The following is a 15,991-nucleotide window of genomic DNA, read 5'->3' on the forward strand; positions in this document are numbered from 1 at the left end:
TGGGGGGAGAGGGAGGGCCGGAAGGAGTGGAGAAAAAGGTCCAGGATTGAGGACTCAGATTCTTTGTTTAACACTGCATTACTTTTACTTTTTATTTTTTTGGTATATTTTATACACCTCGCTTTCTCTCTCTCTCTCTCTCTCTCTCTCTCTCTCCTTCCTTTCCCTCTGTCTTTAAATCTGTTCTTTCTTCTGACCGAATGACGCAGATCTGAGATGATCTCCTGTAAAGAGGCGGATGCGTGGTGTGTGTGTTTGTTTGTTTGTTTGGTCCGGATGTCTGTCCTCCTCCTCCTCCTCCTCCTCTCTCAGGACGGATGTTGGGGTTGCCTCTAGCTCCTTTGATGTTTTTGGGATTTTTGACTCAAACAATTTGTCATTGTGCTGTTATTTTTCTCTTTTTTTCTTTTGTATTTTTTATTATTATTTGCTTTTATTATTTTGAGATATATATTATTTATTTAATTATTTAGGTTTTAATCCCATGTTTTTAAAAAAAAGCTCCCTCCTCTCTCTCTCTCTCTCTCACTCACTCACACACACACACACACACACACACTTTTCTTACTGCCCTTTCTCCCACCTCTCTCTTGTCATCTCTTTTCTCTCTGAGAATCCATTTCTCATCTCTCTCCCCTTTCTTTCTTCTTCCCTCCCTCATTTGGCTTGTTGTCTCTCTCTCTTTCTCTCTCTCTCTCTCTCTGTGTCTCACTCTGTCTCTCCTTAGTGAAAGCACTTTTACTGGACTCCCTCGCAGAGAGATCTCATTAAACAGACAAGTCAAGAATTGTTGCCTAAGCAAGGAGAGGGAGGAGAGAGAGAGGAGAGAGAGGAGAGAGAGAGGAGAGAGAGAGGAGAGAGAGAGGAGAGAGAGAGGAGAGAGAGAGGAGAGAGAGAGGGAGAGAGGGAGAGAGAGAGAGAGAGAGAGGAGAGAGAGAGGGAGGAGAGAGGGAGAGAGGGAGAGAGAGAGAGAGAGAGAGGAGAGAGAGAGGGAGGAGAGGAGAGAGAGGAGAGAGAGAGAGGAGAGAGAGAGAGGAGAGAGAGGAGAGAGAGGAGAGAGAGGGAGAGAGAAAGAGGAGAGAGAGAGAGGAGAGAGAGGAGAGAGAGAGAGGGAGGAGAGAGAGGAGAGAGAGAGGAGAGAGAGAGGAGAGAGAGAGGAGAGAGAGAGGAGAGAGAGAGAGAGAGAGAGAGAGGGAGAGAGAGGGAGAGAGGGAGAGAGAGAGAGAGAGACAGAGAGAGAGAGAGGGGAGGGGAAAAGGAACTGGAACTAGAGAGAAGAGGGAAGAGAGGGAAAAACTATATAATTGCATAAGTCTCTTTTTCTTTCTCACTGAAGATCACGATCGTCTTAACAAGCTTTCTGTTCTGAAATAAATTATAGAAAAGGCTTCTGGAAAACGAGGAAAGAACCGCTAGCTTCTGGAACTTACAGAAACTAGAGAGAGAGAGTGAGAGAGAGAATGTTTTAAAGGAGAAGAGACATAGAGAGGAGAGAGAGGGGGAGGAGAAGGACAGGGAAAAGAGAGAAGGAGAGTAAAATAAGGGAAAAAAGAAGAGAAGGTTCACTCCGGGTTTTGCTCAGCTCTAGTGTCTGAACTAAGGACAGAGAGAGAGAGAGAGAGAGAGAGAGACCTGACCCTCGCTCAAGATGATGATGTATCTCTGGGTATGTAACATCTGTCTCCATCACTTGTCAGGATCCTGTGTGTGTGTGTGTGTTGCCTATGCATGCAGTATTATTGATGTGTGTGTTGAACCTAATAAGCCGAGGCACACTCTGTGTGTGTGTGTGTGTGTGTGTGTGTGTGTGTGTGTGTGTAGGTGGGAGCCGTGCTCCTTGTCACTGCTGTGTAATGAGGAATCTGCTGGAATCTGCTGCTGGAATGTGATGGAGTTATTCTACCTGTTCTTTTTGTCATTTTTTGGACTGGGTTTTAATTGAGAAGCAGATGGCGAGAGAAAAGAGTGGGATGAAGGACTGCTGCAGTTTCAGCTGGAGTCTGTAGAAAAGAAGGGTCTGCACCAGGGTCCGCGCTCTAAGAATGCACCGCTTCATTCATGGCAGATGTTGAATAATTCATAGTAGATAATAAATCATTTATAACAGATACTGAATCGATTATAATACATACAGAGACAGTCATAGCAGATAGTAGATAATGAATAATTCATAGTAGATATTAAACAATGCATAATAAATACAGAATAATTCATGGTAGATGCTGAATTAACAGAAGAGTCGAATAGAATAAGAATAGATAATAGTTTTAACGTTTTTTTTTTTTTGTCAGAACATTCACCTACTCTTTTGTCATTGACTGTTGTGTAGCAGTAAAACCAACAATTGTCTTAAAGAACCTAAAAATGAAGTTGTTTGAAAATGGAAAGCGACTAGTGTTTATTCCTCACTGCATTCGTCTTGAGCTCCATCAGGAAAAAGTGCTGCAGAAGCACGTGCATCACATGACATCAGCAGGAGAATGTCTGACTTTTGAATTACAGTTTACACACAGCACAAAAACACTCTGAAGCCCAGGGGCAGCTGGTGTCCTAACGCTGCAGAAATGTCGAATTAAGAATAATTCATTTTTCGTATTTTCAATTTCATCTTAACTACATACATTCAGAAAGAAATCTTTCGTCACAGTAATAATTGCAGCTCGGTGTCGGTCAGGTACCACGGACAGCGCCAGCCTACTGACTTCTGGCACGAGTGTGACCAAACTTTTGAACTCCAGCGTGAGTGTGCTTTGGCTTTTGGTGTTCGTCCTCCTCCTCCTCCCACTCCTCTTTTCTTCCCCCTGGCTGAAGTGTGTGGCTGCCACGTTGATTCATTACCGAGGGTTTAAAACACAGGAAGTCTCCTCGGAGCGAGTGTGTCTCTGCCGCCTCATTATCTGTCGCTTCACCTGCCATTATCGCTCACCATCAGCTCCGGCCCGGGAAATCTCACCGTGTTTAATTGCCCACGCAGTAAATTTAAAGCCCCCACCTCGCGGCCAAACCCCCCGTTCTCCCATGTGGCTTTATCTGGAAATTAATCTCTTTCTTAACCAGTCTTAATCTGATGGGCAGTTCACACCACAAAGCAAAGGGAAATAAGAGAAAGGAAGAGAGACACGTCTTTCATGTTGCACTTTGTGTATTGTGATAGGGTTCTTCACCCGTTCGTACCAAGGAACCCACGTTGGATTGTCACTGAACCTCTAACATCGACTGCACTCATAAAAACTGTGTTATCTACACCAGGGCTGTCCAGTGGTCCCAGGGAGGTAGAGGATGGAGGTGTTGTTTGATGCCACAACATGGTCCGGTAGTGACTGCTGGTTCCTGCTACCACACATGCTCTGTACTCCATTAACACAGAAGGGTTTGTGTGGATCAAACTGTATCGGTTGCATTTTAGAAACCGCTTCCTACCATAGCTCCTCAAAGTCTCCTTAGATTCTTCTGTTATTCACTCATTCTTTCACTCACTCACAAGTTCACTTCAATGGGTGTTGACCCATGCACTGATCTATTCACAACCATCACTGCAGCTGTAGATGTGCAACATTTACACGTCTCCCTTAAGGTTCTTTTATACTCTCTTTACATTTGTAAATAAATACATCTGTTTCAACCATCACTGTCCACATACTTATATATGCCTTTACTTTATATAGAGCACTTTTTATAAACAAATTTCAGATTCAAATGTGAGTGATTTAGCTCTAAACTAAACACACTGAGAAGTATTAAGAACCCTTCTCTGATAACACATGGCCCTAGTGGATATCAGAGCTGAAGCCAACAGGATCTCTCTTCTATGTAATTAATGTTCTCCTCCAAGGGTGTTGAACTCCAGCAGCACTGTGTAAGCTGACGTTAATAAGCGAAACCCAATTAACCCAAATCCAAATGTTTATAAACCGTACACATTAAATAGAAGTATCTGCAACACTGTTTAACTCCTACACAGCCAAACAAGGAGTCAAGACATTAAGACTGTGAACTTCAAAGAGATTGTTTCGAATACATTTCTAAGAGTTATTATGTTTGCTTAAAGCTACAAGAATATTTTATTCCACTTGAGCAGTGGCCAAACCTCTGGAGGTTGATCTCTTAAAGTCAATGAGCGAGAATAAGGAGAGAATAAGGAGAAGGATGAGCAAATAATGACCTGTTCTCTGGAAATATAGTTTAAAAAAAAAAAAACTCATAGTGAGAAACCAGGGAGACCTCCTTAAAGCCCACCGAGCATCTCCCCAAGCCGGCTGCTTTAAGTACAGTGAGCTGAGGGTCTGATATTAAGAGATGAATGCTGAATGTTTAATTGGAACATTGGCTGGTCTTGAAGGAATAGGAGCTGTGGAAAGAGTCATGGCTGGGATTTCCCTGGAGAGGCAGACATCATCTCCTCCGCTGCTGAAAGACGGCTTCCGTTCATCCCTCCATCCCCAGACATACAGATTTACCGCAAATTGACACGTTGTCTCATTAAATGAGAAATGATGCCTGTGCTTTGCGGGTATGGACATCGTTTCTCGTGTGATGTCCGATTGGAGCGTATGGCGAAATAATGGCTCACACTTTTCAACGAAGTAGAAACGGAAGTAGAGATGGAATATCAATGTTGGTATCGATATAGAGATGGAGTATCAGTGTCGGTCAGAAGTGGTCTGGGGATGATATCAGCAGAAAGGGGTGGATCATATGTGGAGGGGGTGAAATATTGAATATAAAAAAGGATTGTGCATAGTAGCCACCACACTGAGTACTTACTCAAACACACAACTCAAATAAAACAAATGTTTACATTGTTTTATTATGTTTTTCAACATTTAAGTCCTCATTTAATTCCTCATTAAAATGAAAGAAATATAAATATGGATCCCTGACTCATTGCACCACATCATGTTTTTAAACAAAGCTCTGTACATCTGTGTTAGTAGTGGGGTGATCCTGCTGCATCCCAAATAATGCCATACTCCCTACATAATGCACAGCACAGATAATAAAACTAAAACACAAACCTTAAACCTGACTAAGGTTCTGAACTACAGAGGGTGTAGGGAGACATTTCGGATTCAGCCTTGACTTTGCTGCAGCATGAAAACATCACTCATTTATCACTCGCATTTTCAGACAAGGAGAAGAGAAATTATTTAGACATTATCCAAGAGCACAGGGAAAGCAGGATTAGAATATTACCCTGTAAACAAGGAGGAATGAATGAGACACAAAAAACATGAATAAAAATGTGGCTTGTGTATGGAGTCTCTTAAAAAACACTCGCTAAAACAAAACATGAGTGAAATAGCATGATTACTGAGGCTTTTATAAGATCTGTGTGTGTAATTAAAACACTTAGATTCTGTCACAAATGCAGAGAAATGCATTGGAGTTTAACATGCTAACATATTTCTGTTAAGTCCTATCAGAAAAATGCTAATATGGTTAACAGAGGATAACAGTCTTTTTCTCCTCATTGTGTAACATTGTGGGATCCATTACACCCTGATGCAAAGAGGCAGTGGGCTTCTGTGCTTCTGCATGTTGTGAGTCTCTCTCCATGTTATGTTGATGTTATGTTTCCAATCGTTTTCCAATTGTTTATATTAGCGCTGCACTGCGAAACCAGACAATTGGTCTCCAATATGGCACCCATCCCAAAAGAAATAACACTTGACTGAAACCCATGGATTGTGTAACAAATCTGTCCTGAAATGTTTCTCTTAATGCCTTGTAACAGCAGCCATAAACTGCTAATGATTTGACCCTCATTGCTCACTAGCACCTCAACTTGTCCCATGTGATCCTGAGTGTAATTTATTTAGCCGTCTTATGCCGTTTAGAGAAGCTATAAGTTATTTTAGACACAATGAAATGGGACAAGCAATGTAGCCACAACACCACCACCTCCACCAACCACCATCACATCCTTGCCAGCTATTCATTCCCTGTCCACTACTTACCAGCAGCAACCCTTGCTTTAAATGGCATTGCATTGCATTAGAGTTCTGTTCTGCTCTGCTGTCAGTTGGAGCCGGTCCAGCTCAGGCGGACTGTAGACTCTGAACAAATCGATGCAGCAGAAAAGCCGTCCATCCGAGTGGCCCAGGCTGAAGGTATTGCCTGCCTCTCTCTCTCTCCCTCTTTCTCTCTTTTCTTTACCAGCCCCTGCCACCTTAAAAGTGCTGCAGTAGTAGCTCCAGTCTCCTGCTGGAGTTGCCTTTCAACAGCTGCTATGAAAGCAGTTTATTCAATTGATTGATAAAGGTTGCCCTCGATTATAATCCTGAGTCCAGAGCAAGGTTAGCTGCTTTTGCCTTGTTGGTTTTCCGCCTTAACTTCCTGACCCTCTGCACGTGGTGTGTGTTAATACCACCTGGCTGACCACTAGCAAAGCCAGGCCTTTTACCTTTCCCATTCCAATATCTTGGCACTTATTCAGAGTCCAATTTTAGATCCATGCCCGAATTTAAGATCCACCACCTCTTGTCTTTGTGGGAAGCAAATGAAGGCTCAGAAGTGGACTTCAGTCTGATTTCTCCACAGCTTTGCAGCTTACTGTACACTGTGGTCAATGTTAGCTGAGCATACCTCCTGTGTGGTCAGTGTGGGACATGACGCGACGGTCGTGATGAGGTGTTAAAGGCTTTTCAGATATATTTTGTATATGTCTATGGCTCTGCTAATGGACAACTCTGCTTTTTAGACACTGCTTTCTCAGGTGTAAAGCGTAGCTGTATTTTTTTTTTTTTACAGTTGTGAACTCCTGTTGGGTTTGTGAATGTTTCTTCTCTTTTAATGCTGCACACAAAAGCATACTTGTAACTCATCCATGTGGAGATATTTTGTGCTGATCACTATTAAAACTAGAAGGTGTTTTAAGTTGCTATAGACAAACAATATAAGGTCACAGTGCAAATAAATACATGTATCTTCATTTTTGTTGATGTTTAGTTTACAGCATTTGAACACAGCAGCAGTCCTTCACTGTGTGAATATTTAATGATGAATGAACCAATAGAAATGCTCCAGAATAAATTGGAATTAAATCTTCTTACGTTGTAACTTGTTGTGGGTTTTTTGTTTGGTGTCTGCATTGTTCCCTCATGTTTCCCTTGGCCACACTTTATGTTTTGCTATGTATGTCCATATAGACTTTTGTGACATTTTTGTTGTTGTTGTTATTGTCACACAGATAATAGTTTGTAGAACGCTGGATGGTCAGTGTGAAGGTCTGTCTGTGGCGAAGCTGTTCATTTTAAATCTCATAAATACAGATAGAATGGGCCACAAATGAATTAGGCTGTGGGACTCTGTGTGTGGTCTGCAGGACAAGCCCCTGCGGTAATTGAAATTAAAGTATGAGAGTTCTTCTTGGAACGTGGTATTTATATTTACCCTGGGGTTTTATGCAAGGGCTACGTTGTGTACTCTGTTACTCCAGGATGTGATCTGGTTGGATTGGATCAGAGGAGAGCTCTCTAACTGCTCTTTCTTTAGTTTAGTATTCATTTGCATTCACTGTAATCATCGTTCTAAGTGTGTTTGCAAGTTTTATGGTAGCAGTCACATTTGTTTTGCAGAGGAAATGGTTAAAATTATATATATGAAGAAAAAGAAGAAGAAAAGGGCCAAGTTTACTAGTCAGTAATCCAATATATATTGGTTTCTTTGTGGTTTCCAGCCAGGTGAGCTCTCCTACTGGTAAGGACTTCAGGAGCTGAACAGAAGGCCTGTTGTATCAGTTTAACCTCTGATGAGAAACTAAGTTTGCATCTGCACAGTGTAAGAAGTGCAGGACTCCTGGATGTTCTCGATACACTGCTGCATGTGAGTCCGAGGAGTAGCTGGGCCCATAGGTATTAGCCAGTTTTACTAAAAGACTCACTCTAAATTGCCAGGTTTCTAACTGTAGTAAGTTTGAAATGTGATTACAAGTTTCACATGTTCATGTCTACATTAGAACAGGCACTGATTTACATTTATCATCATTAGCTTTGTGCTAACAATCTACTAGAATCCCTTAAAGGTGCTAACAGATATTAGCATTTATTTTTAAAGGATTATCCTCTTGCCTTTGATCAGGTTTTGATGTTCATGGCCTGATCTGATGGTCAGGGTTCACCTGTGGGTCAGATAGGGGTCATTCTGTGAAGCTGTGTACATTATATAAGATGAACTCTGTCATTTCATTGGCTGTGTTTAGCTTGTCTTTGTTTCCAGCCTAGGATCAGTGTGTGAGAGTGTGTGTGAGAGAGAGAGGGACGGGGTGAGAGGTAGGGGGGTGTTTTGTGCGTGTAACCCTCTAATCTAGCCGTGAAGGGCCTCTGAAAGGTATTAATGGTAATGCCAGGCCCGGCGCAGATTTAAAAATTGCCCTTGTGATAGAGCTTTACAGCGTATGACAAATCAATGCATAGCATTTTCATAACGAATGGCTTTGGCATTTGGAATGCCAGTCCATGAGCACGGTGGGTTGCTGACCTGTGACAAGCAGAGCTGTTGTATTTCATTATGCCGTGCTAAGACTCGCCCACTGCTCCCACTCGCCTCAAAGAGAGAGAGAGAGAGAGAGAGAGAGAGAGAGGGGCAGGCCTCTCAACTTCTTCCACCTTCCCTCTGAGAGCAAATGACCTCACACTGCACAAAATATCTCTGAACTCTTTACTATAAGTGTTTATTCATGAGGCTAAATGACACCTTTACACCTTTAAACAATTAGCTACTAGCATTCTCCTCTGTGAAGCCCTATTCCAGCTCGCAATATTGTCCCAAAGGCCTCCCTTCACCCTCGGTGTCGTAACATCAGATATTGTCACTTGTTTAGAACTGAAAGTGTTCAATTCTGTAAATATCCCAAATAAAATGATCAAAATGGGATACGTTCATTTGTGGCATCTTTGTAAATTCATGAAAGTGAGCTCCACCATTGGTGAGGACTTCAGGAGCTGAACTGAAGGCTTAACCAAAAGAGAAAGAGAAAGGAAGGGCTTCCAGCTTCCTTGTATGAGTCCTACATCCCTGGAAATGCCCCCATTCTTTGTCAGTGCCGTTTCCAGTACTCAAATCCGGGCCTGGACACCAGCGTCCATCTCTAATGTTCCACATGGTATTAGATTTCAGGGCCAGGGGCCAGGGGACCTCACTGTTCACTGTGTATTCACATTTGAGACACTGCTGGTGATTACCCACTGTCAGGGAATGACATGTTTTGGCTCCCGCCTCCAAAAAGCAAGGGCTGATGTCAAAGGGAGCAGGTCGAGGGATTAAACGAGGAGGTATCAAAGCGCCGTCGCCGTGACGACGGATCAGATTTTGACAGGTATCAAACTGGTACCTGGACGCTTTTATGTTAGCCCCCTCAGAGATCAGGGCGTTGTCTATTCCCACGCAGCAGCGTTCTTTCATCTTTCCAAATCTATAATGCATCACCTCTGTTTTGTGTTTTGTGGGGGTTTTTTTGGGTGGGGGGTGGGGGGCATTATATGCTGTGCCTTAATGTAGCATAGATGCTATTAGCATTTCCAGGCTGTTGTTTTGTCGTAGTGAGAAACGCACTAAGCCCTGTATTAGGAATTTAATGTTTATATCATCAGAACTCTGTGGGTTTGTGCCTTTTTTCTTTCATTTTTTTGATATTTGTTTTTGCCTTCAAAAATAAAAAAGGGGCGCATAACGCTGTGGTCTGTTTCACCGAGTACAGAGCGAAACGACTGTAATGAAATTTGTCGGCTCAGATAAAATAAAAAGCAAGGCGCACAGCCACGGCGAGCCTCTCCTATAAACAGGGTTTATTATATCAGTATATTCATCACCATAAAAGAATTGAGTCCGTCCACGTATGGCGCAGTTGTGGAGGGCGTGTATTTTCCCGTTTATTGAGCCCATAAAACACAGTCCTTCAGCCGAGGCACACACCACAGAGAAGCGGGAAATCACTTTAGCTCTGTGGCCCCCGAGATAAAAACGGACAGGCCGCGGAAAACACCTTTGTTGATAACAATTGCAGCCGGGCAGCCTAATGCACTCGGAAAAGCCCCGGTAAAGGCCGGGATGAAACTGGAGATCATTGTCATTTTGAGAGAGATCAATGAAGCTTTGCTAATAATTCACTGTAGGGGGAACCTCAGGGGACGTGGCATTTATCTACAAATATCAGTGCTCTCTCTCTTGCTCCCAGTTCCTGCTCTAGTCCAGTTTCTCTGCTTAATATTGAATGCTTCCTCTTGGCTAGGAAAGAACACACACTCTCTCTCTCACACACACACACACACACACACACAGAAGGCTAAAAACACAGGAATAATTTACTACCCCAGTAATGACCGTGTGTGTTTTGAATGGTCCTTAATGCAGTGATCGAATGAGGCCTTGGAAATGTCACCGCTGAGAAACATCAGGATTTCTAATTAAAACGTGTTTGTTTGTTTATTTGTGCATGAGCCAGAATAAGACTATAATATATATTTTTTTTTTCTGTTCGTCTTAGTGTGTGAGTGACTGGGTGAGTGTGTGAGTGACTGGTTGAGTGTGTGAAACTATCCACAGGTGAGAGTGTGTGAGTGACTGGGTGAGTGTGTGAGTGGCTGGGTGAGTGTGTGAGTGACTGGGTGAGTGTGTGAGTGACTGGTTGAGTGTGTGAAACTGTCCACAGGTGAGAGTGTGTGAGTGACTGGGTGAGTGTGTGAAATTGTCCACAGGTGTGAGTGTGTGAGTGGCTGGTTGAGTGTGTGAGTGACTGGGTGAGTGTGTGAGTGACTGGGTCAGTGTGTGAAATTGTCCACAGGTCTGAGTGTGTGAGTGACTGGGTGAATGTGTGAAACTGTCCACAGCTGTGAGTGTGTGAGTGGCTGGGTGAGTGTGTGAAACTGTCCACAGGTGTGTGTGTGTGTGAGTGACTGGGTGAGTGTGTGACACTGTCCGCAGGTGTGTGTGTGTGAGTGACTGGGTGAGTGTGTGAGTGACTGGGTGAGTGTGTGAAACTGTCCACAGCTGTGAGTGTGTGAGTGGCTGGGTGAGTGTGTGAAACTGTCCACAGGTGTGAGTGACTGGGTGAGTGTGTGAAACTGTCCACAGGTGTGAGTGTGTGAGTGACTGGGTGAGTGTGTGAGTGACTGGGTGAGTGTGTGAAACTGTCCACAGGTGTGAGTGACTGGGTGAGTGTGTGAAACTGTCCACAAGTGTGAGTGTGTGAGTGACTGGGTGAGTGTGTGAAATTGTCCACAGGTGTGAGTGTGTGAGTGACTGGGTGAGTGTGTGAGTGACTGGGTCAGTGTGTGAAATTGTCCACAGGTCTGAGTGTGTGAGTGACTGGGTGAGTGTGTGAAACTGTCCACAGGTGTGAGTGACTGGGTGAGTGTGTGAAACTGTCCACAAGTGTGAGTGTGTGAGTGACTGGGTGAGTGTGTGAAATTGTCCACAGGTGTGAGTGTGTGAGTGACTGGGTGAGTGTGTGAGTGACTGGGTCAGTGTGTGAAATTGTCCACAGGTCTGAGTGTGTGAGTGACTGGGTGAGTGTGTGAAACTGTCCACAGGTGTGAGTGACTGGGTGAGTGTGTGAAACTGTCCACAGGTGTGAGTGTGTGAGTGACTGGGTGAGTGTGTGAAACTGTCCACAGGTGTGAGTGTGTGAGTGACTGGGTGAGTGTGTGAAACTGTCTACAGGTCTGAGTGTGTGAGTGACTGGGTGAGTGTGTGAAACTGTCCACAGGTGTGAGTGTGTGAGTGACTGGGTGAGTGTGTGAGCGACTGGGTGAGTGTGTGAAACTGTCCACAGGTGTGAGTGTGTGTGTGTGACTGGGTGAGTATGTGAAATTGTCCACAGGTGTGAGTGTGTGAGTGACAGGGTGAGTGTGTGTGTGAGTGAATGAGTGAGTGACTGGGTGAGTGTGTGAAAATGCCCCCGGGTGTGAGTGTGTGTGTGAGTGAGTGACTGAGTGAGTATGTGAAGTTGCCCACGGGTGTGTGTGTGAGTGAATGAGTGAGTGTGAAATAGCTCACGGGTCAACCCCAGTGTGTGACATTTTCCACCCTGGGGTTGGTGTGTGGGTGTATGGGGGCATGGGGAGGATCCATAAACGGGACGAGTATGAAGCGGTCCCCCAGGAGGCCGAGGGAGGGTTGCCAGAGCACGCCGCAATTACGCATTGCTAATTGAAAATGTTAATCTTGTCACATTCAGGGGCAGACAGGGTTAAACTGGAGAAACTGCAATTCACTTTAAGGCCATATCTTCACTGGAAATGAACTCGATGATTAATCCTTTATATTCTTTGGGGAATCGGGGAGGGGGTATCAGCAATTAAATTAACAACTACAAAGTGTATTCTCCCAGATGGAAGAGGGGGAGGAAAACTCATGAAAGACATACACTGCTTTTTCCTTTTTTCTTAATGTACCTTAATTGTGTCTGTGTTTCTTCCTCTGAGCACTGAGTTTCATTTCATCCCACAAATAAAGGCACGTTTATATCACTGATACGTTGCCAAATCTTCTCCCTGGTTAGGATCCACCTGATCGTACAGGGTGTTCCTGGCCTCGGGAGTGTGTGGACAGTTTCAGACCCTCACCCAGTCACTCACAGTGTGGAGTGTGGTGTGTTCTCCCTGTGTCTGCGTGGGTTTCCTCCGGGTGACTGTCTGTGAGGAGTGCGGTGTGTTCTCTCTGTGTCTGCGTGGGTTTCCTCCGGGTGACTGTCTGTGAGGAGTGTGGTGTGTTCTCCCTGTGTCTGTGTGGGTTTCCTCCGGGTGACTGTCTGTGAGGAGTGTGGTGTGTTCTCCCTGTGTCTGCGTGGGTTTCCTCCGGGTGACTGTCTGTGAGGAGTGTGGTGTGTTCTCCCTGTGTCTGCGTGGGTTTCCTCTGGGTGACTGTCTGTGAGGAGTGCGGTGTGTTCTCTCTGTGTCTGCGTGGGTTTCCTCCGGGTGACTGTCTGTGAGGAGTGCGGTGGTTTCTCTCTGTGTCTGCGTGGGTTTCCTCCGGGTGACTGTCTGTGAGGAGTGTGGTGTGTTCTCCCTGTGTCTGCGTGGGTTTCCTCCGGGTGACTGTCTGTGAGGAGTGTGGTGTGTTCTCCCTGTGTCTGCGTGGGTTTCCTCCGGGTGACTGTCTGTGAGGAGTGTGGTGTGTTCTCCCTGTGTCTGCGTGGGTTTCCTCCGGGTGACTGTCTGTGTGGAGTGTGGTGTGTTCTCCCTGTGTCTGCGTGGGTTTCCTCCGGGTGACTGTCTGTGAGGAGTGCGGTGTGTTCTCTCTGTGTCTGCGTGGGTTTCCTCCGGGTGACTGTCTGTGAGGAGTGTGGTGTGTTCTCCCTGTGTCTGTGTGGGTTTCCTCCGGGTGACTGTCTGTGAGGAGTGTGGTGTGTTCTCCCTGTGTCTGCGTGGGTTTCCTCCGGGTGACTGTCTGTGAGGAGTGTGGTGTGTTCTCCCTGTGTCTGCGTGGGTTTCCTCTGGGTGACTGTCTGTGAGGAGTGCGGTGTGTTCTCTCTGTGTCTGCGTGGGTTTCCTCCGGGTGACTGTCTGTGAGGAGTGCGGTGTGTTCTCTCTGTGTCTGCGTGGGTTTCCTCCGGGTGACTGTCTGTGAGGAGTGTGGTGTGTTCTCCCTGTGTCTGCGTGGGTTTCCTCCGGGTGACTGTCTGTGAGGAGTGCGGTGTGTTCTCCCTGTGTCTGCGTGGGTTTCCTCCGGTTTCCTCCCACAGTCCAAAACTACACATTGGTAGGTGGACTAGTGAATGTGTGAGTGTGTGTGTTGCCCTGTGAAGGACTGGCGCCCCCTCCAGGATGTATTCCTGCCTTGCGCCCAATGATTCCAGGTAGGCTCTGGACCCACTGCGACCCTGAACTGGATAAGGGTTACAGATAATGAATGAAAAAAATAATAATAAATTCAAACTTTACATTTCTAGTTTCTTAGCCCTTTTACAGGTCAAACAGATGCAGCAATCCCAAGCTTTTTTTTGTGCTTGCCTTAAGAGATGGACATTCATGACAATATCACAGTGGTCAGTCTTATATTAGTGGAATCTCTGGCAGTTTCCTGTCTTAAGTATCGTTCTCGGAAGCCGGGCTAGTGTGTGTATAAGCAGATAAGGAGTGGATGTAAGGTTTGGTGAGGGGGGGTTCACATTAACGTCAGCAAGAGAGAAGTGACGATGTAGAAGCCAGCACTTCTCCCCTTTTCTCTCGGAGAAGGTGATAAGACGGCGCAGTATCAGCACTCTCCGCTCGGCTGCTTTTTTAATGTCTGTAAAGGGCCAGATATTGATTTCATCAGATCAGACTGCTGCAGTGGAAACGTATACACTGTGGGTCGAGAGAGGGAGAGAGAGAGGGAGAGACCATGAGAGAGGTAATAGATACAGAGGCCCAAACCCTTTCTGTGGCCCCCGTTGATGGAAAGTTCCTGTGAATAGAGGCTGGCGAATATGGAGGGATTATTTGTGTTGTGGAGATCGGTGACTGATTTCACACTCGGTGGATTTTTCCCGCCGTGTCCGGATCAGAGATAGCCGCGTAGGCCTCGTATCTCCCTCAGATTCGCTGCTTTCCCTTCAAGGTGCGCCCTATCGTGGCAGATAGATAATGGAAACTGTGTTTTTCCGTTTGCCGCCAGCTTCATGGTTCACTGTCATCCCGTCAGGATGGTTCCAGGACTGAGTTATTGTCCGAATGGATGCGGAGCGAGAGAAGGATGCTGAGGGTGGGACGTGGTTTAAAGATGAAAAACATCAGTCCATTCTCATGCAAATTGAAAGAGCATCTGTTAGTGGTCAGTAGAACTGAGCTGTTAGTGTTCTCCTCCCAGAGCGTTGGGTGATAGAATTCCACCAAAGAGTTTCAGGGTCCGAGGCGATCCTCTCCCCTGGGTCACTGTGTCTGAGGAGTGTGATGTGTTCTCCCTGTGTCTGCTTTGGTATCCTGCCACAGTCCAAACACACTGTGTGAGTGACAGGGTGAGTGTGTTACACTGTCCACAGGTGTGTGTGTGTGTGTGAGTGACAGGGTGAGTGTGTGAACCTGTCCATAGGTGTGTGTGTGTGAGTGACAGGGTGAGTGTGAGATGCAGTGTGATGGACTGGTGATTGTCCCAGTGTTTGTAAACATCAGAAACAGTGGTTTTCTTCTTTCTTTTCTAAGCTGCTGCCGGCTCATGTCACGTGACGGACGCAGGTCTGAGTTATTGTTGACGATTGCAGAGCGAGAACATGCTCAAAATAAAATTGTTGTTTATTTGCTCGGCCGTCCCATGGACGCTACTCCAGACCTAATCCTTTATTGGTGCGAGCTTTACGTTGACGTTTCCGAGTGCGGGAAACAGGTCCGAGAGCATTTGTCCTGAGCTGCGGTTCATTGTGTTCCAGCGACTTAATGCAGCTCCAATTGTACGCCTTTGAAAATCTGAAATCCTCCCACGTGTTTATTCGATGTTTAGCTGGTATATTGTTGCAGAGGTTGCAGAGAAGCGGTAATCACACAGGTTTCAGATCCCATTGTGCTCAGTAAAAAAGACCCTGTAGGTCCTAATTAGCACTGTAAAGTGCGAGGATATTATTTGTTTGTGCTTGTGTGGTCTTTCGTGGGTCTGTTAATGGAGCAGAGCTCAGAGAACCCTTTCAGATAACGTTAGGTAACGGTTTTAATGTAGGGACGTGTTCATAAAGCTTCATGACACTTATATAAGCTTATCACCACAAACTTCATCGATATCTATATAGATTTATTCCGACAGGCTCTGAGTGTGGCATGGCAACCTGAGCATGGCAATCTGGCCTCACGCTGTTCTCTTCTGTGATGATGTTTACGTTGTTAATCCCGTCATAACACAGTATTCATTCTTTCATTCACTCGTTCATGTTCTGTAGCCTTTTAGTTAATGGCAGTTGACACCAGTCTCACTGCTGTCTGTGAAAATCTGAAACGTGGTTTAATACATTAACACATTACATTTGAACTCTGCATTTAACCCATTTGTAGCAGTGAATACACACACACAAACCACTTGCACTAGG

At 45.2% G+C, this 15,991-nt stretch overlaps 1 protein-coding gene across 4 annotated transcripts in view; it reads left to right on the forward strand.

Annotated features, from left to right (window-relative positions):
* The window catches only part of rbfox1 (RNA binding fox-1 homolog 1), a 309,662-nt gene that overhangs the window by 124,425 nt on the left and 169,246 nt on the right, over positions 1 to 15,991 (forward strand). The window contains exon 1 of one of the 4 annotated variants that reach the window (XM_066641705.1): positions 1,436 to 1,666. The exons of the other annotated variants lie outside the window; for them this stretch is intronic. Within the exon in view, the coding sequence (XP_066497802.1) occupies positions 1,649 to 1,666 (18 nt within the window). The 5' untranslated portion in view covers positions 1,436 to 1,648. Of the gene's footprint in view, positions 1 to 1,435; positions 1,667 to 15,991 lie in introns of those variants that run through there. 4 annotated transcript variants of the gene reach the window in all.

Source organism: Hoplias malabaricus, chromosome 13 (assembly GCF_029633855.1).
Source record: "Hoplias malabaricus isolate fHopMal1 chromosome 13, fHopMal1.hap1, whole genome shotgun sequence".
Taxonomy (NCBI): Eukaryota; Metazoa; Chordata; class Actinopteri; order Characiformes; family Erythrinidae; genus Hoplias; species Hoplias malabaricus.